General features: G+C 36.2%; 1 protein-coding gene across 1 annotated transcript in view; it reads right to left on the bottom strand.

The window, feature by feature from the left end:
- Positions 1-26,514, bottom strand: part of TANC2 (tetratricopeptide repeat, ankyrin repeat and coiled-coil containing 2) — a 210,897-nt gene that overhangs the window by 166,000 nt on the left and 18,383 nt on the right. Inside the window, exon 3 of the mRNA XM_008571133.1 lies at positions 2,268-2,531. Coding sequence (XP_008569355.1) covers positions 2,268-2,531 — 264 coding nt within the window. The remainder of the gene's footprint in view (positions 1-2,267; positions 2,532-26,514) is intronic.

Raw genomic sequence — 26,514 nt, 5'->3', positions numbered from 1 at the left:
GCTATCCTATATTACCATCTCAAGTGGATCTTTCTTTCTCAAAGTGAAGACCCCCTCCACCTTTTTTTTTTGAGGGGGGGTGATCTCTCCTATGAGAAGAATATACCCTATGGCAGAATAAAAAAAAATTACCATTAGATTTACTAACTACATTCTTATTTTTGTTTAAAGCTGATTTCACAGACCGGTTGATTCATGAATACATTCATTAATTAGTTTACTCAGCCAACAATTATGGAGTGTCTATTGGAGTATGCTCAGTTTCTAATCTCAAAAAGTTTATATTCTAGTAGTTAGAACAACACATATACACAATAGCTGTACATAATACAAAGTAGACTGAAGGGAAGCCAACACAAAGAAAGAATACATACAAAGTACTACGAGAGTCTAGAGGATGAAGCAATTACTTGTGGCTGAGAGAGTAAGGGATGCTAATTGGGGAAAGCTTCATGAAGGAGGGGGTATTTAAGTTCAGCTTGGAAAGGTGGCTAGGTATTAGATAGAGATGATTTGGTAGTTGCCTCATGCCTTATTACTGACTGATGGTTAGTTACATGTAGTCCCAATGGCTTTTTGAGACTAATAGCAAAATATTAAATTAACTAAGGTTTGATAGTTCCTTTCTCTCTTCCCATAGTCCATTCAGTTCTGGAACTACTCTGAAAGTACAGGATAGGACAAGGGAGGGACCACTTCGCTAATACATAGATAGCATAGTTTGGGGGTGTGCTTGGGGTGAAGGGAAGCCTGAGGAAGGGCTGAATAGATTTTAACCAAATGAGAAATTCTTTATGAATATGCTCAAAAAAAGTTCTAAGGGATACACAGGAAATAAAACGGGGGAAATAAGGAAAAAGGGAGAGTAATGAACGTTAACATTAAGTAATGAGTGAGACTCACAGCCCTGAATTAACATTCATTGAGACTGCACAGTTCAACTCATTGAAACAAATCTTTTATCTCTGTCTTTACTAAGTGCTCAGAGCTTTTCTTAAATAATGAAACCAGAATTTTCTTAAATATCATTGTAGCTTAGATAAGGAGTAAACTGGAATGTACTGTTAAGGTTGGTAGCTATATTTCCCCATTTGTGTATAAACAAGGATTTATATGCTTCTCTTCTGGAAAGGCTCAATTTGCGTGGCAGTTTTCGGGAGTTATAGCATTCTAGATTTCTAATATGACACAGGAGTTGGGGATCAACATATTTAGAAAGATCTAGGACAGAAATTTTGCTGCCACTATATAAAAGTAAATAATCTTAAAAAAAAATATCTTCTACAGTTACCGATCTTCCAGATAATTACACCTGATGACAGATGCTGATGATCTCCCAGAGTTAAGAATAAAGAATAATATGTAGTAAAGAGAAATGGCAATGGCAAGAAGCATCACACTGTCATCTGCATAACAAATAATTGTATATGGAAAATAAAAGCTCCTGATTACAGTAAGTGTTTTATTATCCTGCATGAGTGAGATAAATCTATCCAGGCTTTCATCAGGAAAGTAAGAAAGACAAACAAAACTTTAATGTTGTAGTTTGGACAAAGCCCAGATGATAATACATTTTGAAAATGTCAGAATGTCCAACTATTCTGAAAAATCTCCTGGTTTGAATTATTAAATAACAACTTAGCTGTATTAAAAATATCCCTTGACATCAATTCTGAGTAGCTGCTAAAAGAATAATGACTGCGTATTTCAGCCATTTAACCTCTGTATCATTCCCTTGTAACTGCTATTGGTGTCTGAGCTATTCTTTAGCAATGTAGGCAGCTGGTGATTCTTCTATGCTATGACAGCCAAGCCACTGTGAAAATAATGAACTCATGGAATGAGGAAGCTGAATTCTTGCTTATCTGCCACCCCCTCAATTTATGGATGATGATTTCTATAATACAAATTATACTGAAATACGCTTCAATTTTAAGTTTTAAGTGCAACTTCTAAAAAATTAAAACCTCGAACTAAAATTCTTTCAAAGACTTCTGATGTGAGAAAATAGTAGAATGATGATATATTTTATAGAATCTGTTTCTGATTTTATGTATGTTTCTGTATATCTTGGAAGCAGAATTAAGCGATCACTTGAGGAAGATAAACCTATCCCCAGGCTCAAAAAAAATAAACAGGTATATTGCCCAAACACATACAAAAAAACAACTTAGTCAAAAAAATTTCTAGATACTTTTACAGCAGGATTTATTTTCATTTCAACATACCCCACTAAAATGGTTATGTTTTTTTAAAAAAAACCTTACCTGCTACTGAATTTGGCCGTGGCATAAGATACAAAGGAATAGACTGTACTGATTGAGATAAAACTGTCTCCAAATTCCTCTCTGGGATCTTATTCAGACTATAGGTGGAAGCAGTCATGTTTTCATCTACTCGATACAAACAGGAGTCCATGCTGGATTTTTGAGACTGCCAAGGTTTTAGGTTTCCTCCAGATCCTAATTCTTTACTGCCTTCCCCAACATATTTTGTGCGTTCCATGTTTTCAGAGTAGCTTGTCAACGTAGCTGGAAAAAAAAAAGAGTAAAATGAATTGATTAATCTGTTTATGACTATCAAAATTCATGACTAGATAATGAGAATGTTAGTAATATTTTGAAAAGTTACTGACAACCATTTCACCTCTATCATGAAATTTGAATCACTGAAACCAAAATACAAACGTCTCTCACATAAATTTACTTTAACATCTCTATTTAATCGAACTAAACAAATTCATGTATCAGTGCTAAAGGACCTAGAGCTAGGCCTATCAGTGCTAAAATTTTCAGAGTTTCATCAAAATGGAATTTATTTAATTTTCATGGATTGTTGCAGAGTCCCAGAAGTCCCTAAAAGACCTCTATATTCTTTTTATCCTATTCTTTCCCCCATTTATTTCCTGGCCCTGTGTACATAACAAAGAATTAGAATAAAATAAACAGTCCCTAAGTGGAAACTGATATAGGAGAAAAAATCTGCCCAAATAAGGAAGCAATACAGGGCCTTCTCGTACAGCTCCTCTCTGTAGCTCTAACCTTTAATTTAAGTCCCTTAATTAAATAAAACATAATACAATTTCTAGAATTTTATCTACTATCTGACCACTAATTATACATGAATAGGAAAATTTTCATCAACCCCAGAAATGAAAGGATTAAAAATGTTTAAATCTAGATTATAAAAATATCTTAGCAATAATTATAAAATAAAGATAAAAGACGTCATCCCAGGAGAGTTTTTATATGTTAGTTCATTTTCTCCTCTTATGTTTTAAATGTACATATTGCCAAAAGAAGAGACCTAATCTCACGAAGTAATTTCCACAATGCTTTTTAGTGAGGTTCTCTCTTCATAAATGTAAATGGAGTTCTGGATTTTGTACTAACAAGGGAAGAAGAAGAATTACGAAGGAAGACCTAAATTTTTCTTTAAGAAAGAAAACCTGACAAAGTGTATGGAAGAAGAAACCTAAGTGAACTAAAAAAAGGTACAGAAGTGGGAAAAGGGAAAATTTTATAAACTAAACCCCCAGAATTACAAGAAAGAAAAGAGCATGTGCTTTTGGGCCCCACCTGAAAAAGAAAATCACAAAATACCTTTGGAAACCTTATAAGATTTCAGAAGCTAAGTTCCCATATTTACTACTCTCTATTTTCACCTTAGTGATTAGTTGTAAATACCTTAAGAAGTAGACAACCTATGCTCATTTTGGGGAGACAGCTAACAAATAAGAAAGCAGGGAAAATACCAGTCTTTGATGACAAAAAACCAAGGATAAAGTAGATGGTGGCGAATCCGAAAAAGAAAGGAAATCAGTTTCTAAAACTAGAAAATCTTTCGAAAGGCAGCACATGAAGAATAAATTAGGAACTGAAAAGTAACCCCAGAGGCCTAACAACCAGAACGCCAAAGTGATTTTTGATAACTGGTAAGGAAATAACACCTCAGAAAAAGTCCAGATATATATTAAGCAGGATGTTCCTTCTCTTTAAATCATAAGTTTTAATAATACTAGTAATCATAATAAATTAATATTTATGGATCACTTTATAACTTTTAAATTGTGTAAACACACTATCTCATTAGATCATCAACACAATGCTTTAAGAAGGACTGGTACTCCTTTCCTCATCACATAGATACGGAAACCGATGCTTGGAGAAATTAGGCATCTTGCCCACTGTTACTTAGTTAGCAAGTGGTCTCCTGGCAACTGATTATTTGGGGTCTTAATCATCTACTACTTTAAATTGCTACTTAATTCTTTTGTAGCAGTACCTTGCAACCTTTACTAGTTTGTATATTTCTGGACAGTAGAAACTGTACTTTAATTTTTTTTTCATATTTAGATTTTTAAAAAACTTTAAGCACTCAGCTCTATAATACTCACATGATAAAAAGTGATAAAATAAGTGAGTACACAGGTGAAAGCCCTACTGTCATCTACAAAAATCACAGAAAATTTATGAGCAATGAACATTAAGGTGATCTGGCAGTTTGGGAGGATACTGCAAACATAGATAATAAAATATAAGAGCAGAAAAATAAATAGGTTCATTCATCAGTGCATTTTTTCTAGCACTTACACTAAAAATATTTCTACCAAGCATATAAGTATGTATGTTAGCTGGGAAATTAAAGCAAAGAAACTGCCTACTTTTGGGAAAAAATATAACAAAAGGACATATTTTAGAGATATATAAGCTAAGCTCTGAAGAATAAACCTAGTACTAATGAAAACTCATAGTACTGCTAGGAGTATAGTCCTGTACTCTTTAAGTATTTTAGGATATGGTACAGGCTCTGTGTTTGCATTAGGGAACAGGTGGAGTAGACCAATCAGTCTTTCTAATTTAGGATACAGCCCCAAAATTAAATAGATACTGAACTATCTATCAGCTCTTGAGAAGGCCACATTTTAATAATGGTCAAGGACTTCAATAAAAGTCCTTTTCATACTTACCCAGCTCCCAATCATTCCAAATAATTTCACATTCACCTACATTTGGCCTTTTATCTTTACTTAGTTTATTTTACCCAGTGAAAAGAGAGAGAGGCCCGTGTTACAAGAAAGGAGAGAAAAATCTAGACTTGAGGGTTAGGGAACACTCTTATTGCCTACATTAAGTTGGTCAAGTGAAAAAGGGAAAAGAATGTTTTGTCCAAACAGAAAAACATACACAAGGGTGCTATTTAAAAGAATTAAGTGAGTTTAGAAGTGAAGAACTGGGGGCTGGGTTACAGTCAGTGGTGTGCTGATAAAAGTTTAACAATGGGCTCTCTGAAAAACACAAAAAACCAAAATTCTGATTTATGGTGTTTGCTGATCTCTGCATAAATGCTTGCTCAGTGGCTCACACAATTACTGAAAGCTTATCAATTGGATCTCACTGGTACTAGCTGGCCACAGCACACCACTGGGTAGAGCAATGGAGGGGAGACATAGTCCAGATCAGACTGGAACTTGTAAGCCATATTTAAGGGATTGGATTTTATCCTGTTTATCCTAAGGGCAACTGAGGAACATGATTAAAGGGTTTTGAGAGACATGATTAAACTCGCATTTTAAAACGATTACTTTAGTTACAGTGAGTGGAATAAATTAGAGCAAGGTATTTTTATCCTTTTTTTAAGGCCATAGACCCCTATGGCAGTCTAGTGATGCCTAAGAAGACCTTTTCAGAATATTATTTTTAAATGCATGAAATAAAATACAAAAAGACGACAGAAGAAACCAACTATGTTCAAATATAGTAATCAAAATAGAAATAAATTGGTAACAGTAATTTGTCAGTTTCCTTATTAATATTTAACTACACGATCTAGTGGTAGTCTAATTACTATCACTGCAAGGTAGTAATCACTGTGACATTTTGCCATATCCACAATATGAAATATCTGAGATTTTTATTGGTGACAAAGTCAGTGGTACTGCTAGTACTTTGGTTTGTTACCTATGTTTAAAATAGAAAGAAGCTCTAAATTTCAGTGCAAGTTGAAGAAAATTAAGATGTAATTTTTTTTTTTTTTTTTACCATCTAAATTCACGGACCTCCTGTAATCAGAGGATTACCCCACTGAAGGCAAAGAGTCAAGAGCAATCCAAGTCAGAAACATTGACCTGTGCTAGGAAACGTCAAAGGAGATGGAAAAGAATAAATGGCTTTGGGAGGTATTTAAGATGTAGAGTCAACAGGACTTGATAATTTGATTAGATGTGAAGAATGAGGTAAAAATACAGTAAAAAATGATACTCTGGTTTCATGCTAGGGCAGATGGCTGGATGGTGGTACTATCCACTTAGGGAACACAGGAAGAGAACCAGGATTCGAGAAAGATAATTTTAGTTCTACATAACATGTAGAATTTGAAGTGTCTATGGGACATTCAAATAAAGATACTGCGTAGGCAGCTAGCTTATTAAACTGAAATTCAGAAGAATAGAACCAGAGTCAGATTGTGAAGTTGTGAGCATATATAGCTTTAGGAGCTGATTATAGTCTCTCATGAAGATTGCAGAGTGAGAGGAGAGGAAAGCCTACAAATGAAACCTGTTGAAACATCGTTAGGCAGAGCAAGAACAGCCTGCAAAGAAATTTGAGAAGGAACAACCAGAGAGAGGGGAAAAACCAGGAGAGGAAAGGGAAATCAGGGAAGAGACTGCCTCAAAAAGGAAACAATGTCCCATACTTTAAGAGAGGTCAAATATAATAAGAACTAAATGGTTACCGGCTTTATCCATATGGAGGTGTTCTGGTCAAAAATACACTGAGTAGAGTAGTAGAGGCAAAAACTGGAATGCCAATGGTTGCAAGATAAGAGGAAGATGAAGTCATGAAAAGATGAGGACAATTCTTTCAATGAGTTTGTGATGGGGGAGGAGGAGAGGACAGTAAGGTGGAAAAAACGTGACCATGTCCCCATTAAGCGGAATAAAAGAGAAAGAGAGATACAGGAAAGAAAGATGTTTACTGGGATGGTTCCTTGAAGCCTGGATACGATGACAGCCTACAATAAATCAGCTGCAGAGATCAGCCAGAACTTCTTTGGCACAGTACTAAGAAATGAGTCAGAAGGCTTACTGAGTGGGGATTACAATGGAATACCACGTAAAGACCAATGACACCACAAGCTCTCTACATTCCCTCGGAGGCTCATAGGACACCCCTTTCTCTAAGGCAATAAGAAATGTACTGCTGGTGGTGGTGGTGAGAACTGGCATCTTTAAGAAACCTTTCCAAAGGCAGTTGACAGGGAGATGTTGCTATGGAACTGGGCTCCCTAATATCAGTGAGGATGCAGTGGCTAGTTGGCAGCTTGTAATTCTCAGATGCAAAGCAGATATGTTATTGTAAACAGCAGCAGTGCTGGAAGGGCAACCAGGGTGCTTTGACTAAAATGTATTAGAGGTGATGGTTAACACATGACAATGTTTCTAGTGGTAACACTGAACTAGGATGTTGCTTGTTTATATATAAAAAAAAAGAAAATGCTAATGTCAGCCACAGTAGTAAACTGCAATCCCTTTGTTTTCTGATCTAAATTAGATCATAGACCAGAGCTCACTGAATGAAAGGGAAGTTGGTGCTCTTTGAAGAAGGGCTCCGCAATGCCACTGCAGTAAAATATTCTTCTGATTCCTACCCGCCCAAAATTGTGACTATTTGTCAGGGTAACTATGTATGTGTGTGATTAACTGATGTGAAATTCACACAACATAAAATTACCCATTTTAAAGTGGACAAATTCAATGGAATCTAGTACGTTCACAATGTTGTACAACTATCATCTCTATCTAGTTCCAAAATAAAATGCCATACCCATTAAACAGTTACTGTCCATCCCCACTCTTTCCAGTCAACCACCAATATACATTCTGTCTCCACGGATTTACTTATTCTCAATATTTCCTACAAATGGCATATATAATATGTGACCTTTTGTGTCTGGCTTCTTTCATTTAGCATAATGTTTTTGAGGTTCATCAATGTTGTAGCATGTATGATGAACACTTCATTCTTTTTTATGGCTGAAAAATATGCCAGTATATGTATATGCCACAATTCATCTGTGGATGGGCACTTGGGTTGTTTCTACCTTTTGACTATTGTGAATAATGCTTCTGTGAACATTCACAAACAAGAACTTGAGTACCTGCTTTCGCTTCTTTGGGGCATATACCTAGAAGTGGAATTGCTATGTCATGTGGCATGTATATGTGTTTTTAATCAGCTTTATTACGGTATAATGTATATACAATAAAATTCACCAACTTTTTCGCTTCTTTGGGGCATATACCTAGAAGTGGAATTGCTATGTCATGTGGCACGTATATGTGTTTTTAATCAGCTTTATTACGGTATAATGTATATACAATAAAATTCACCAACTTTAACTACAAAAAGCAGTGTTGGCATAGGTATCCAGCTGTATCACCACCAGCTTTTCGTCATCCCCCCAAATTCCCTCTTGACCCTTTGAAGTCAATCCTCCACCCTCATTGCTTCCAAATATTGGCAATCACTGATTTATCACTATACTTTTGCCTTTTCTAGAATTTCACACAAATGGAATCGTACAGAACATAGTCTTTTGTTTCCAGTTTCTTTCACTTAGCAAAATGCTTTTGACATTTACACAATGTTATACATATCAGCAGTTAATCCCTTTTTTAAATAAATGGAAAAATCACAATCCGTTTAGTTTGCTAGCTGATAAATATTTGGATTGCTTCAAGTTTTCAGCTGCTATGGTCTTCAGACCATAGCATGATTGTGTTCCCCTAAAATTTATACATTGAAATTCTAACCCCCAAGGTGACAGCATCAGGAGGGAGGTAATCTGGCCATGGATTGGATTAGTGCCCTTATAAAAGTGGCCTGAAAAAGCTCCCTTGCCCCTCCATCATGTGAAGACACAACAGGAAGGCACTATGAAATGGTAAGTTAGCCCTCACCAGACACTGAATCTGCTTTGATGTAGGACTTCCCAGCATCCAGTACTGTGAGAAACAGATTTCTGTCGATTATAAACTACCCAGCTTATGGTATTTTGTTACAGCGGCCCAAAAGGGCTAAGACATCAGCTATTATGAACAAAGCTGCTCTGAATATTCAAGTACTTGTCGCTGCAGAAATATAATGATTTTATTTCTCTTCTGCAGACACCTAGGAATGGCATGGCTGGGTAAAATGGTAGGTTTCTGTTTAATTTTACAATAAACTGCCAAACTGTTTTTCAAAGTGGCTGTACCATTTTACATTCACACCAGCAGTGTACGAGAATTCCAGTTGCTCTCACACCTTTGCCAAACCTTGGTATTGAGTTTTAGACATTTTATTAGGTGTGTGATAATATCCCGTTGTGGTTTTCATTTGCATTTTCCTAATGGCTATTGACATTGAACATCTATCTCTTCACATTCTTATATGCCATTCATATGCCTTCATTTGCGAAGCATCTGTTCAAATTTTTTGCTCATTTTATTAAAAATCAAGTTGTACGGCCTTGTATTAAGCTGTAAGGATTCTTTATAGATTCTAAATAGAACTCCTTTATAAGTGTTTTGAAAATATTTTCTTCTCATCTGTGATTTCCCCTTCTATTTTCTTGATGACTTTAGAAGAGCCAACATTTTAAATTTTCAGTTAAACTTGTCAATTATTTTTTCTTTCAGGGTTGATGATTTTTGTGTTCAATTTTAAAAATATTTCCTGACCCAAGGACACTTAGGCTTATGTTAAAACTATAATTTCTTCTTGAAGTTTTATAGTTTTAGTTCATAGGTTTAGGTCTATGATCCATACTGAATTAATTTTTATATAGGGGGTGTGGTAGTCTTTCTTTTGCATATGCATATACAAACACTCCACAATATTTGTTGGAAAGAATATGCTTTTCTCATTGAAATGCCCTGATGCCTTTGTCAAAATGAACTGACCATATATGTGTGGGTCCATTTTTGGACTCTGTTCTGTTCGATTGCCTACTTTTATAACAATAACAGTGTCTTCAGTACTGTAGTTTTATAGTAAGCCTTTAAAACAGGTACTATAAATCCTCCAACTTTGTTGTTCTTTTCCAAAATGTTTTGACTACTCTAATTCCATATAAATGATAACATTAGGCTGTCAATTTCTACTACAAAGCACACTGGATTTTGTTTGGGATTGCACTGAATGTATAGATGAAGAGCTGAAAAATCTTTTCTTAGGGGACCAGAGAGTAAATATTTTTGGTCTTGTGGTCCAAGAAACAACATCCATACTGCTACATAGGTGGTATTAATTATTTAAAATTTAACCATTAAAAAATGTAAAAAACATTCTTAGCTTACAGGAGATAAACAAACAGGTGGTTGGCCAGATTTGGCCTGCATGCCATGGTTTACCAACCCCTAGAATAATTTAATTTAGAAAGAATTGTCATCTTAACAATATGGAGTATTGTGATCCTTGAACATGGTATATTTTCCCATATATCTTTGCTAATTCAATCCACTACACATGCTGAGAAAAATTATGTTCCCCCAAAATCACGGAAGCGTGAATTGTGTCCCCTAAGTTTTACGTGTTAGAAACCTGGTCCCCACTGTGACTGTTAAGAGGGTGGGAAATCCTATTACGGTAATTGAAAGGTGGAGCCTTGAAGAGGTGATTAGATTGTAGGACCCTGCCATAGTGAATGGGCATGGTTCTGAGGGCTTTAAAAAGAGTGTGAATGAGGAGTTTCATCTCTCTGCTCCACCATTCTCACAGTGTGAAACTCCGCTGTCAATGTCATCACCACCAAGATCTTCATCAGCTGTATTCCCCATACTTTGGACTTCCCAGCCTCAGAAACTGTAAGCAATAAATTTCATTTTCTTTATAAATCACCCAGTTTCAAGTGTTTTGTTATAAGCAACAGAAACAGACTAAAACAGCATGTTTTGCAGTTTTCATTGTACAGGTCATTTTGTTTGTTAAATTTATCCCTAATTATTTCACATTTTAGTGGTATTGCAAATGGCACCTTTACTTTTATTTCCTTTTTTGTTGTTGTTGCTGGTACATTGAAACACAATTAAACGTTTTGCCTATTGATCTTGTACCCTGAGACTGTGCTAAACTTACTAGTTCTAATACTTGTGGGTTTTTTGACAGACTCCTTAAAATTTCTACATAGAAAAATCATATTTTCTAGGAATAAGAATAGTTGTACTTATTCCTTTCCAATCTGGATAACTTTATTTGCTTTACTTGTCTCATTTCACTGGCTGAGACTGCCTACCTAATAATGAATAAAAGTTGTGGGGGATAGAAATCCTTGTCTTGTTCCTGATCTTCAGGGGAAAGCTTCCATGTTTTTACCATTACGTATGAATTAGATGTAGGTTTTTCATAGTTGCCCTTTATCAAGTGAAAGAAATTCCCTTCTATTCCTAGTTTAATCAGTGTTTTTTTTATCAAATGCTTTTTTGGGACACCTATTTTCTTTTTAGTCTGTTACTATGATAAATTACATTGTTTTATAAATGTAGAACCAACCTTACTCCTGGGATAAAACTCACTTAGTCATGAGCTGTCGTCATTTTTATATATTGCTAGATTCAATCTGTTAGCATTTTGTTAGGGACTTCTGTGTCCATGTTAATGAGTGTCATGGGTCTGTACTCTCCTTTCATGTAATACCTTGTTTGGTTTGGTCTTAGGGTGACATTGGCCTCATGCTTTTCCTTCCACTTAACTTCCTGGAAGAGTTTGAGCAGAAGTGGTGTTACTTCTTCCTGAAATGTCTGGTAGAATTTACCTGTTTTTCCTTCTGGGAAAGTTTTAAACAACAAATTCAATTTATATTTAATATCTATAAAGCAAAAAAAGGTTATTTATTTCTTCTCAAGTAAGCTTTAGTAGTTTATTTCAAGAAATCTGTCCACTTATCTAAATTGTCACAGTTACTAATGTAAAATTGTTGATGACATTCCTTCACTATCCTCTTAATGTATGTGCGGCCTGAAGGAATGTTTCTATCTTGTTCCTGATGTTGGTAATTTGTATCTTCTCTCTTTTTTTTTCCCCCTGATCAGTATGGCTACAGGTTTATCAATTTTACTGATTTTTCCCAAAGAACCTGCTTTTATTTTCATTTTTTCTATTGTTTTCCTATTTCACTGATTTCTGCTCTTTCCCCCCTGATCAGTATGGCTACAGGTTTATCAATTTTACTGATTTTTCCCGAAGAACCTGCTTTTATTTTCATTTTTTCTATTGTTTTCCTATTTCACTGATTTCTGCTCTTTATTATTTTCTACCTTCTATTTACTTTGAGGGGAATTTCTTGTTTTTCTAGTTTCTTTAAGTGAAAATTTAGTTCACTGACTTAAAAACTTCCTTTTCTAAAATAAACACTAAATGCTATTAACTTCCTTCTAAGCTCTTCTTTAGCTACATTCCACAAATTTTGATGTTTTGCTTTCACTATTATTTAATTCAAATACTGTTTAATTTCCACTATGATTTTTTTTTGACTAAAGCATTATTTAGAAATGTGTCATTTAATTTCCAAATATTTGTGAAATTTCCTGATATTTTTCTATTATTGATTTCCAGTTTATTCACTTTGTGGTCAGAGAACATAGTTTGCTTGGTTTGAGTATTTAAATTTATGGAGACTTGTTATATGGACCAGAATACGGTCTATCTTGGTGAATCTTCTACATGCACATGAAAAGAATCTGTATTCTGCTATTGGGTAGACTGTTAAACTGATTTTATGCACAATGTTTTTGACGACATGTGTGTTGTTTTTTTTCTGCCACACAACAACCAATTAACAACCAATTCTCCAGACATCAAATGGGTATCCTACAATTCAAATTAATTCTGACACTAACTACCTGGAGTTAGCACAGACTCCACAGGTTAATGGCTCAGTTGCACAAGATGCCTCACTTCAGATGCCAGTCACAAGTCTTAGGCTGTCATCTGTAATTCTGACCAAGTGGCTATAACCTGGGGTTCCTATAACCCCCTCCTTAAGTTTGATAATTTTCTAGAATGGTTCATGGCACAGGAAAGTGCTTTACTATTTCTATTTTATTATAAAGGATACAACTGAAGAAGAGCCAAATGGAAGAGGTGCAGAGAGCAAGGTACGGAAAGAGGAGAGTGGAGCCTCCATGCCCTTTCCTGGTATGACACCTTGTAGCACCTCAATGTGTTCACCAACGCAGAAGCTCTCCGAACCCTGTCATTTAGAGTATTTTTTTTAATGGAAGTTTCATTACTTAGGAATGATTGATAAAATAATTGGTCACTGGTGATTAACTCAATCTCTAGCTTCTTTCCCCTCCCCAGAAGTCTGGGGGTGGGGCTAATAGTTCAACCATGTGATCAGGCCTTGGTCTTTCTGGTGACCAGCCCCCATCTTGAAACTATCTAGGGGCCTGCCAAGATGCTCCTATCACTCCGAAAATTCCAAAGGATTTAGGAGTTCTGTGTCAGGAGCCAAGGACAAAGACCAAATGTATATTCCTTATTATCACACTGTCCTATAGAGGGCAATTAGGTCATGTAGGCTGATGGAATTGTTTCAATTCTTTATATGCTAATTGGCTCTCTACTTCTATCAACTACTGAGAAATGAACTCGTATCTCTCATGTTTATGATTTTTTCCCATTTTGAAGCTCTGTTATTAGGTGCATAAACATGTAGGTTTGTTATTTTCTCTTGATGAACTGATCCATTTATCATTATGAAATAACCTTCCTTTATAGATCATACTTTGTTTTGAAACCTACTTTGATATTCTTTGTTGTGAAATGAGTAAAGAAAAGAGTTGATGAGCATGCATTACAGGATCCAGGACTAGGTGGAGCAGCAGAAACTTAATCTTGGTTTATTAACCCTTTTTAAGTCTTTTTGGGAGATGGTAACTGATCACCTCCTGGAAGGATTGGATTTAGAATTCTCCTGTCAGGAAAAAACTGACAGCATCATAGCATTATATTCCAAGTGAGACCAGATGTTGAAAGAGGGTACTACTGGATCAGTGTGGTACAAGGGTTGGACTGCTCTGGATTTGGCACCTGCTATGGTCTAAATGTGTCCCCCCAAAATCCATGTGTTGAAACTTAATCCCAATGTGACAGTATTAAGAGGTGGAGCCTTTGGGAGGTGATTAGGTCAAATCCTTGTGAATGGCTTTAATGCCCTAAAAGACCCAAGGAAGCTTGTTCCCCCCTTCCACCATGGACACATTAGAAGGCATCATCCATGAAGAGAGGCCCTCATCTGACACTGACTCTGCTGATACCTTTATTTTGGACTTCCCAGCCTTCAGAACTGTGAGCAATAAGTTTATGTTGTTTATAAATTACCCAATCTAAAGTATTTTGTTACAGCAGTCTGAACAGACAAAGGCAGCACCCTAGATATACTTACTTACCTTCCTGTCATCTGTTCAAAGTGAACCTAACAATGGTTTGAACTATTCCCATGGGTTGGAGTTGTATCTGTGTTATTAATGCCCCTGGCTCCAGACTGAGGGATTGGCTATGGTGGCTACTCCTAGTCTTTTGTGTTGATCACAGGCACAAATCAACCAATGCCTTACCTCATGTGCATGCTGCATAGTCTCTCTGCTGCCACTGAAACATGAGATGCAGCAGGGCTACTGAGTTTGTGCAACAGGAAGAATGGAGGAGATGAAGCCCACCATAACTAACTCTGACCAATGTGAGAATGGAGCTAGCAGATAAATCCCCTTCTTATTCTGTCTTCCACAGTTCAAAGACACATGGTCTCTCTAAAGAATTTCAGCAGGCCCATGTAATCACCTGACAGCTCTGTAATGCCTTCCCTCCTTTCTCTCTCTCTCTTTTCTCTTTTGCTCCCTCTTTTGCTCTCCCTCTTTTCTGCCTCACTCCTCCTTTTCTTCACTCTTGCTTCCTTGGTTTGTACTCTTTAATAAAGTGTTAGCATATAAACTTTTGTCTCAAGCTCTGTTTTCTAAGGAATATGTGCTAAGGCAGTCCTGTTGGTGAAAATGTTGGAAATCATGGACTAGATATTCTTAATGCTAATTCAAATGTTCAAGTCATATTAAGTTAATATATTATTTCAAGCATGTGGCCAAAACAACTCAACTAAAAATTCATTTCATATATTCAGTCTTACTGTCATAAATAGCCCCCTGGTTCCTAAACTTTCTGCCACCAAACAATGTTACACCATCCCCAATGAGATTTTTAGGGATTCCATAGCATTTCTGGAACATTGAGCATCCAGTAAAACTGATTTATTTATTTTTCAGCAAATATTTATTGAGCATATCCTACGTGCAAGGGACTATTTTTAGATACACTTCTATCTAGTGAAAAAAGGCCAGGAATACTCTGTGGCTTCATTTTTGAAATATGAACAAGTTCTATAATGACAGATATGTTTTGTTTATAATTATAATTTCTAAATGTGTTCTGTGATAGTAGTACATAGGTATATATATTATGTGTGCATGTGTTTGTGTGGTTTTCCTTTTTTAACAGATGTGCACTTATCCTAATTTCTGGAAACTGTCTCATTAAAATATATTTAAACATTTTTCTTTCAATAAAATCTGACTAAAATATAATTTCATTTGGTGTAAGGATATAGTGATCAGCTGACTTTCTAATTCTTAGCTAGAAGCTTGGAATTTACAGTTACTAGGGTCAGTATACTGAAAGCCAGAGAATGAAAACTCCTCCTTCCCAGAGGACTTGTTTACATGTGAAATGTCTGTTATTTAACCCCTTGTCTATTGTGGTTTTTTGTTGTTGGTGGTGGTGGTTGTGTTCTAGCAAAGGTTTTTATCATTAGGTTTCAAGTCAGAGTTGGCTAAAATTTAAATTTACTTGTCTCTGTGAGGTCTTACCCTGGTATATATACAAGAAACATGCCCCCTTTCTCCAGATAAACCATGAACACATCCAGTAGGCTCCAAACACTGGAACATTATACTTTTAAAGGCCTGAGGAGGTAGCAATGGATTTCACTATTTTTTTTTTCCTTTTTGTCTTTTTTACTGACCGGTAACGGGATCGCAACCCTCGGTGTCGCGCCCGTACTGGGGACCGGCAACGGGATTGCAACCCTCGGTGTTGCGCCCGCACCTCGCTCAGCCAGTGAGCGGGAACCGGTCTCCACATGGGATCCAAACCCTCAGCGGGAGTACCACCGCGCTCCAAAGCAGCGCACTCTCCAGTGCGCCACCAGGCCGGCCTGGATTTCACTATTTTTTTTTTCCTTTTTGTCTTTTTTACTGACCGGTAACGGGATCGCAACCCTCGGTGTCGCGCCCGTACTGGGGACCGGCAACGGGATTGCAACCCTCGGTGTTGCGCCCGCACCTCGCTCAGCCAGTGAGCGGGAACCGGTCTCCACATGGGATCCAAACCCTCAGCGGGAGTACCACCGCGCTCCAAAGCAGCGCACTCTCCAGTGCGCCACCAGGCCGGCCTGGATTTCACTATTTTTAACATTTCACACAACTCATAAATAATTATACATTTACTGATGACTCATTAAACATCAAGATTCTGTAAATTTAGCTGGAATTAGATCAATGATAACAACATTAGTTATTTCATTTTGAATAGAACTTTGGAAGAAATATATATGGGTGAAAAATTAAAAATGAGAAATGAACTACTGAATAATGAATAGAGCGCTGCTGACAAATTTTTTGAAAACACAGGATTTATCAACAAAAATTGTAAAAGTCATCCTGATAGGTGGTGGACAGCTTTGAGAAGCTTTGAGTCACTGAGGTGCAAAGATAAAATTATTCAGTGGCATATGGACCCTATTTTATGATTTACATGTTAAAATTTGTAATAAGAAAGGTTTTTCAGTCATAGTACTTAAAAGCAAAGAGAAGGAGGACATCTGGTTTCCCTACTGTGATGAGAGCACTGATATCATCTCATAATCCTTTTGTATTGTTTGTATAAACCAAACATATCTGTCATTATGGAACTTCCCTATATTTCAAAAATGAAGCCACGGAGTATTCCTGGCCCTTTTGCACTAGATAAAATGTATCTAAAACAATCCCTGGCACGTAAGATATGCTCAATAAATATTTGTTGAAAAATAAATAAACCAGTTTTACTGGATGCCCAATGGTCCAGAATCACTGGGATATAGAAAGAGTGAAAACAGACAAGTCACCCAAAATACCAGAAGGAAAATTCTCTTGGTAAGCATTCCCACTTAGGAATTTTGTGCATTTTTGCTTCATTGATGCTTGTCACAGATTTGGGTGACTTTTGGTTAATTCCGTTTACCTTCCTATCCAATAAATTTTTATTGTACAAGCAGTATGTGTCAGAACACAGTGGTGAACCAGACATGTCCTAAATTCTTAACCCCAGAAAGAGGACAATTCTGTGGCAAAAGAGGCCATACAAAGAAAAATGAAGAATCACAAATCCCATTTTATTCAACCATATTTCTATGGTAAGACCTTATCATATATTTTAAGATCATCATAGTGACTGAAGCATCAGAGATTACAACGATACTTTGATTCATTTGGTTACTAAAAGTTTCAAAAGTGCAAAGATCACGTAGTCTACATGCCAGATAAGTTGGCCTACATAAATTAAGCATCCATATGTGCAAAGATTCTACGAATGGAGTTGGAGAGGAAGACATGATCCCCCTGCACTGAAAAATATACCTATTTGTTTTCCACTAGGCCAAATCTATCTCTATATCTATCTGTTTTCTCTAGACCTAATCATTCCCAAGTAGAATGAAGAATAATGAGAAAATATTGAGCCTCAAGTAACTGAAGAGATTTTTCTGAGACTGTCTCCATTTTCTTTCCTTGATGTAGGGAAAAAAGCTGTCTCAGTGTAAAGAGCTGCTCATAGGACATGTCTGTTTCTATGACCATATAGGCTTCTAGGAAGAGACAGTGTGAGGAAGCAGACACTGCAGGCTTATTCTGAATAAAATTAACTCCATCTATTTTGAGACAGTTTTTAGGTACAGTTTACATACTCTAAAATGTACCCATTGTACATGTACAATTGAATGATGTTTAGTGTATTTATAAATCAATGCAATTATCACTACAATTCTATTTTAGAACAGTTCCATAACCCCCAAAAGTTCCTTTGTGCCTGTCTGCAGTTAATCTCTGCTCTTATCCCAGTCTTAGACAACTACTGATTTGTTTTTTGTCTCTATAAATTTGCCTGTTCTGAAATTTCATATAAACAGAACCATATATTATGTACATTTCATGTCTGGCTTCCTTCACTTATCATGGTGTTTTTGAGGTCAATCCATGCTGCAGTATTTATGAATAGTATATTCATTTTTCTTGCTGAAAAGTATTCTACTGAATGGACATACCACATTTTGTACATCCATTTACCAGTTGATGGATATTTGGATTGTTTTCAGTTTTTGACTATTATGAATAATGCTGCTTTCTGTGGACATATGTTTTTATTTCTCTTGGGTGAATTCCTAAGAGCAAAATTACTGGGTCATATAGTAAGTTTATGTTTAACTTTTTAAGAAACAGCCAAACAGTTTCCTAAAGTGGCTGTACCATTTGACATTTCCATGGGTAATGTATGAAGGTTCTAGTTTTTCCATATCTTTGCCAACACTTGGTGCTTTTTTAAAAAAAAGTCATTCTAGTGGATGTGTAGGAGTATCTCATTGTGGTTTTAATTTGCACTGTCCTAATGACCAACGGTATCAAGCATTTTTTTCATCGGCTTAATAGCCATTCACATATCTTGTTTGGTGAAATGTCTTTTAAAATCTTTTGCATATTTTAAAATTGGTTTATTTTCTATCATACTTAAAAACTGATAATATTTTTATCTTGATTCACTACTCTACTTTTGTTGCTAATGACTAAATTTTTAATGCCAGATATTAGTCTTAGGTCATCTGTCCTGCGACAGAGTTATTTTAGAAGTATAAAATGTATAATAATAATTAGAACCATAGGTTTTGAAATCGTACAGATCTGAACTTACATTTAAGCTTTGACTCTTACTATCTCTGTGACCTGTGACCAATTATTTTTGATTCTGTTTTCTGAGTCCAAGAAAGATTATTAGCTGGAAGTCTAGTACTGACCCTTGGCCAAGAAAAAGGTAACTTAGATAATTAATAATTCATAATTTGCTGTGTAAAGTTTGAAACTCTCTGGAGAGTACTCAGGACTAGTTGTGTATTGACAACTTACACCTGCAGTATTTAGTTAGACAACCTGGCCTGGCTACATGACCAAAGGGGCATCGAAGTCCTCACTGAAAACTTTTTGGGAGCTCTCCTGAAACCAAGATTCCTTGTGTAACAGAGGACATCACCCTGTGTGATTAAGAAAGGACCATGGAGAGCTGTGCCTGGAAGTGTCTCAGGTCCTCTATGCTTGCTCGCATTCTCTTTCTTCTGCTCCATTGTATGTTTACTGAAAGCTTTTTATAAGCATTTTCTGTGGAGTACTATGCATCTTGTCAGATATGTGATCCTGTGAAATCTTTTTTAAAATTTATTTTTGGTTATACATATTTATGGAGTACAGAGTTTACTATCAATATTTGTATACAGTATGTGATGATCAAATCAATATTATTAGCATGTTTGTCATTACAAATTATAACTATTCTTTGTGTCCCTTACCCTATTACTGCCTAGCCCCCCCTTCCCCTCCCCATTTCCCACTTCTAGTAATTACAGGTCTGTTCTCTCCTGAAAGTTCAATGTTTTATTGTGGTCTGTCTGTCTGTCTTTCTCCTTCTCTCTCTCAGCTCCTAAATATGAGTGAGGGCATGTGGTATTTCTCGTTCTGTGCCTGGCTTATTTCACTTAACACAATTTCCTCCAAGCTCATCCATGTTGCTGCAAATGGCAGAACTTCATTCATTTTTATGGCTGAGTAGTATTCCATTGAGTGTATATACCACATTTTCTTTATCCAGTCATCTATCAATGGACATTTAGGTTGGTTCCATATCTTGGCTATTGCAAATACAGCTGAGATGAACACAGGAGTGCAGGTATTCCTTTGACATGATGATTTCCATCCCTTTGGGTATATAGCCCAGAAGAGGGATTGCCGGATCATACAGTAGTTCTATTTGTTGTTTGAGAAACCTCCATACTGTTTTCCATAATGGATGTACTAATTTACAGTCCCACCAACAGTGTATAAGAGTTCTCTTTCTTCCACACCCTTGTCAGCATTTGTTATTCTCAGCATTTGTTACTCTTGATAATAGCCAGTCTAACTGAAAGGGACCTTAGCCAGAGAATGGCCCTCTTTGGGGTAACTAGGAACAAGCAGAAATTTTCAGTTAGCCATTAAGTTGGGTACTGATAATTATTAATTCCTTGAGGTTAACAGAGGAAATGAGAAACTGACCATATGGCTGGAACTGCCCAGAGATTAAATCATGCCCCAAAAGTATCCTTCTCAAAAGTTTATTTCTGTTTGTCTCCCATTACACTCTCTTATGTTGATTTACTTTAGATGTTGTACACCTACAATTAAGGACTGAGACTAAGTTTTGTTTTTCTTACCTCCCTAATTAACAGCAAACAGAGGAAATCCAAAAGAAACGCAAAACTCCCTACCTGATTATTAACTCACCTTCTTGCTTAAAGAAAAATTGCATCCACATTAACTAGAGGTATGAGTCAGGTATTTTCAGGTTCTGGTGATGCTTGACTAAGGTTATTGTCTTTGAGCTCTCCCTAGGAGATAAAGACTCTAACCCTGAAATGACTTCAAGGGCTTAAAGCTGACCAGCCCACTAACTGAAGACTCCACCCAGTCCATCATGGGACCCTGATGTCTGACTCAGACCATATGCTAATCCCACGACTAGCCTCGCCCTTTCCCTGCAGTCAAAACCCTTATGTCATCTTCCTGCCTCTTCCCCTTTATGAACCCCAAAACAGTTATCAGAAGGCAGGATGACTTTAGCCTGGTCATTCCCCAGATGCCAGTTATCTGAATAAACCTTCCAATCCTTGCTCCAAGGACTTTCCAGTCATTTGTTTAGTGTGAGAGGGCAAGATGAGCCTGGCCACTGGTAACAGAACTGGGGTGAGATGATATAATAATATAATGTGGTTTTGATCTGCATTTCCCTGATGATTAGTGATGTTGAGCATTTTTTCCGTGTACCTGTTGGCCATTTATATGTCATCCTTTGAAAAATGTCTATTCAGCTCCTTGGCCCATTTTTAAATTGGATTATTTGTTTGTTTGGATTTTTTACTGTGAAGTTGTTCGAGTTCCTTGTATATTCTGGATATTAAACCATTGTCAGATGTATAGTTTGCAAATGTTTTCTCCCATTCTGTAGGCTGCCTTTTCACTCTATTCATTGTTCTTTTTGAGTTCCTTGTATATTCTGGATATTAAACCATTGTCAGATGTGTAGTTTGCAAATGTTTTCTCCCATTCTGTAGGCTGCCTTTTCACTCTATTCATTGTTCTTTTTGCTGTGCAGAAGCTTTTTAGTTTGATATAATCCCATTTGTTCATTTTTTCTTTTGTTTCTTGTGCATTTGGTGTCTCATTCATGAAGTCTTTGCCCAGTCCTACATCCTGAAGTGTTTCCCCTATGTTTTTTTCTAGGAGTTTTAAAGTTTCAGGTCTTATACTTAAGTCTTTAGTCCTTTTGAGTTGATTTTGGTATATGGCAAGAGGTGAGTCTAGTTTCATTCTTCTATATGTGGATGTCTGGTTTTCTCAGAATCATTTACTGAAGAGGCTGCCCTTTCCCCAGTGTATGTTCTTGGTATCTTTGTCGAAGATCAGTTGGCTGTAAGTATCTGGGTTAATTTCTGGGTTCTGTATTCTGTCCCATTGGTCCATGTGTCTGTTTTTATGCCAGTACCATGATGCTGTTTTGGTTACTATAGCTTTGTGGTACAGTTTGAAGTCACGTAGTGTAATACCTCCAGTTTTTTTTTTGTCGTTGTTCAGAATTGCTTTGGCTATTTGGGATCTTTTGTTGCTCCATATGAATTTTATGATTGTTTTTTCTATTTCTGTGAAGAATGTCATTGGTATTTTGATGGGGATTACACTGAATGTGTAGATTGCTTTGGGTAGTACAGACATTTTCACAACATTAATTCTTCTTTTTTTTTTTTTTTTCCCTTTTTTTTGTCTTTTTTACTGACCGGTAACGGGATCGCAACCCTTGGTGTTGCGCCCGCACCACGCTCAGCCACTGAGCGGGAACCGGTCTCCACATGGGATCCGAACCCTCGGCGGGGGCACCACTGCGCTCCCAAGCGGCGCACTTCTCCTGTGCGCCACCGGGCTGGCCCACATTAATTCTTCTAATCCATGAACAAGGAATATCTTTCTATCTTTTGGTGTCCTGTTTAATTTGAAGTCTTTACAACTATCTTCTTACAAGATTATTATAAGCATTAAATAATGGTACCTGAACAACAGTTTGTGCTCAACAAATAATTGTTATATTAGTCAGGTTAATTATGCAGGAAAAACGCTCTGTTTGTTGTTCTTGATTATTTTAATGAGCAAAGTGTCCAGACTACTTTAACAAAAGGACTTGCCATACAATATAAATACAACCCTATGGCTACCAGAAACTTTGCGCTAAGTTAAAAAGAAGTGGGAAGAATGTGGACTCCCTAGCACAATAACTGGAAAAACTTAGTGGTGAAGATAAACCTGCACATTTCTGAAAACTGGTGGGGAAAAACCTGTAAAAAATAAGTCAAACTATCTAATGTTCAGTTTATCACAGAGAGAGGTAACTTTTTTAATGTGACAATTTGGATCAAAGAACACATAACATTCTGCTGGAATATATATTACTAAAGGAACAACGGACTTTGATTAGGAGCTTCTGATTTTGCTTTTTTAGTTACTAATATAAAACATTAGGAAAACATAATTACTGAACAATGGACATGGCCATAGATATTTAATCTTTGTAGATGTTAAGTGATATAAAGCTTTAGGATATAAGATCAAATTTTGCAATGAAATCAGAACCTAAAGAAAAAAATCCTGAGATTTGATTAAAAAGAGAATTCAAGAATTATGCCATTCTGGAGGGAGTTGTGATTTCCAGATAAACAGAAGGCATAAACAAAATTAACTCATGCTTCAATTTATTACTTTGCTGTATACCAAAAGGACCATACCAAAAGACCATTATTAAAATTTAATATGAAAAGGGAATAGGACAGGAAAGTGATTTATATCTCAAAAAGATGGGGATTATCAAGACTTTCGCTTGAAGCTATGTAATATTTGATAGATTATATGTGGTTAATGTTGTCTAACTAGGTACAAATATACAACCATTATATTAATGAAATTATACTGATAAAACAAAAAATTCACAAATATAAAATTATCCTGTAAATAACCTAACAATTGTGCCAGTGATATTTCACTACAGATTTGGGAAGGACTGTGACTTTGAGGAGAGAAAAGCTATGATGGTGATAGAGAATGCTTTGTGTGGTAGAAATTAAATCACATTTGGGTGAATCCAGACCACAAAGGATCAAGAGCTACAGTTGTTTAAAACCTTTCAGAACTCTAAAGAGGAACTTTTTACATTTAGAATACTTAAAAATCCAGGCACAGTCTGCATTTCTAGTATTCTCATTGTCATAAACTGGATTGTATATATTTTGGCATTCTGTAAGAGTCAGGTACATACATGGATGGCTAAAATTCTGACAGCTATAATTGCAAAATGTTATGAATCGAAAATAACCACATTGAACTGACATATAAAGGAATTTTAAGTTGACACAAAAATGAATACATTTAATAACTTTTGTGCTTTTTGCTGATGGGACAGAATTAAATATGCAGCACTAATAACAGACCATCTTGGAAGTTTTTGTTTAAGAACATATAAGCAATATATAATTTGGAAAAGATGTTTCTATAGTCAGAGGGGAAAATACTTAAATAAGCATATTTAACAGTTAAGGTAGGCTAGCCTTGAGATTTCTAAGGGAATAACAATATTTTTGACTGTTATTACTTATGTACAATATTTTTCCAACTCAAATTACATTAAAGAAGCAAAAACCAAAGGAAACAAATAATTTTTCAAGATGAACTGTTCATATATATTTTGTTAAGTATATTGTAGTCCAAGCAATTTTAAGGCCAGATATTATCCTCTTTCTTCTCTCATAATTTTGCAAGTAAATCTATTTCAGTATTTATACCTGTTGAAGAATGGAATCTCATCATTTTTCAAAATAGATCTATTACCTACTGAGGCATACATTTTTACAAGGAGCAATTTTGGAAATTTATCAGAAAAACATAATAGAGGACCACTGCCTGCTATTAGTCAAAGCAACATCCCGTTTTTAATTTTCATAACATATACATATTTACTCTGAACATTCACTGATTTGGTTAAGCTTTTCTTTGAATGGATTTTGTCTGATCTGTCAGTACCATCCCTCTGGCTTAAATGAACATATTTCTACAACTATTTTTTTTTTCTCCTTTTTGTCTTTTTTCGTGACCAGCTACGGATCGCAACCCTCAGTGTCGCGCCCGTACTGGACCGGGACCGGCAACGGGATCGCAACCCTCGGTGTTGCTCCTGCACCTCGCTCAGCCAGTGAGCGGCCGGTATGTATGTGGGATCCGAACCCTCGGTGGGAGCGCCGCCACGCTCCCAAGCGGCGCACTGTAGCAGTGCGCCACCAGGCCGGCCTCTACAACTATTTTTATATGTGGCAATATAGATAATATGCAGTTACAGATACTCTAATAGTATCAAAAGAAGAACAAATAAAGAAGCTTGGCTAGGAATTATTATGAATTATTAATTATTATTATTTAATTATTAATTAAACATCATTTTGCCCAAATTAATCTATAAAGAGAACTTAAGAGAATAAAATTAATCAATGGAGAATACTAATCTCTACTGTTTATTCAAAATCTAGTAAAGTCCCATCTTGTACCCACTGGTTACTCCAAACACTGCCAAAAAAGGTATCAGAAGTGCTAGGAGAGGCCTTCATCCCCTCCTCTTCCATCCTTTAGTTTTCCTTCCTTTTACAAACATTTACTGAGCACCTACTATACTATCACGTGCATTGGACTAGGTGCTAGAGATACGAAGATGAAAAAGGCACAGTCTCTGCTAAATGAGAAATCAACAGTCTAATACGGGAAAGGCAGACTCAAAAAGTAATTGTTATATTGTATGCTAAATGCAATGATACCGATACACACAGGTATTACTGGAAACATGAAGTAATAATATGTATTGGATAAGAGTTGGAGTGCAGAGTTGAAGAGAGGTGGTAGTAGTGGTGTCAGAATACCTCTTAAGCTGAATCTTAAAAGATATATAGGAGATAATCAAATATAAGGGGGAGAGAGGAGATTATAGGTAGAATGATTAATATGAACAAAAGTGTAGAAATGAAAAAACTGGGATGTGCCAGGCAACAGTAAAATCTAATGTTGCTGTTACAATAAATACAAGGCTAGAAGAAGTGGGAGAGAAGGCTGGAGAAACTGGCCATCACCAGATAAAAGCCTAGGCTTTATCTTATAAGTAAATGGTAGCCAAAGGAACAATATGGTCAGATTTGATTTTCAGGTAGTTCACTTTATCTTTTAGGTAAGTGGAAGTCAAAAGAGTAATTGATTTTTGGTTAATTTACTTTCATAGCTTTGTGAATAACAGACTTAGAAAAAACAAGATGAAAAGTAGAGAGAACAATTAGATTTATATTAATCTAAGGCTGAGACAATGAGAACCACCAAAGCAATGCCATAGGAAGAACAAAAATAAAATACAGAAATGAGAAATATAGGAAAAGAAGAGGGGGTGTGAATGGAGGTTGCAAGAACTATCAGGTTTCTAGCTTGGGTTCCTGGGGAGGTAGTGATGTCCTTATAAAGAATATTTTGAACAAGTTTATGATAATAAACTTGAAAAACAAGATAAAAACTATAAGGAAAACTGATTCAAGAAGAAGTAGAAAACTTAAATAGTCCTATAGTATTAAATACACTGAAGTAGTAGTTTAAAAATATCAAGATAGTTACATTCATTGCATTGTATCATCAAGACAATATCAGGTCCAGATTATTTTAATAGCAGGTCATACTAAATAGTCAAGGAACAGAAAATTCCAATCTTCCACAAAGTATTTCAGATGGCAAAAATAGAAGATACTCTTCACATTTTATTTCTCTGTATTATTTAGTAAAATGTTTAGTTATTTAATTATTATATCTCTATAAAGACTTTTCAAACAAAGAAATCATAAATTAGGGGGCCGGCCCAGTGGCGCACTGGATAGTGCGCCGCTTAGGAGGCGCGGCAGCACTGCCGCCCGAGGGTTCGGATCCCACATACAGACCGGCTCCCGCTCACTGGCTGAGCGAGGCGTGGGAGCAACACCGAGGTTTGCAATCCCGTTGCCGGTCCCTGGTCCGGTACGGGGGCAACACTG

This window comes from Galeopterus variegatus, unplaced genomic scaffold (assembly GCF_000696425.1).
Source record: "Galeopterus variegatus unplaced genomic scaffold, G_variegatus-3.0.2 Scaffold663, whole genome shotgun sequence".
Taxonomy (NCBI): Eukaryota; Metazoa; Chordata; class Mammalia; order Dermoptera; family Cynocephalidae; genus Galeopterus; species Galeopterus variegatus.
This window is presented reverse-complemented; position numbering and strand designations above follow the sequence as displayed.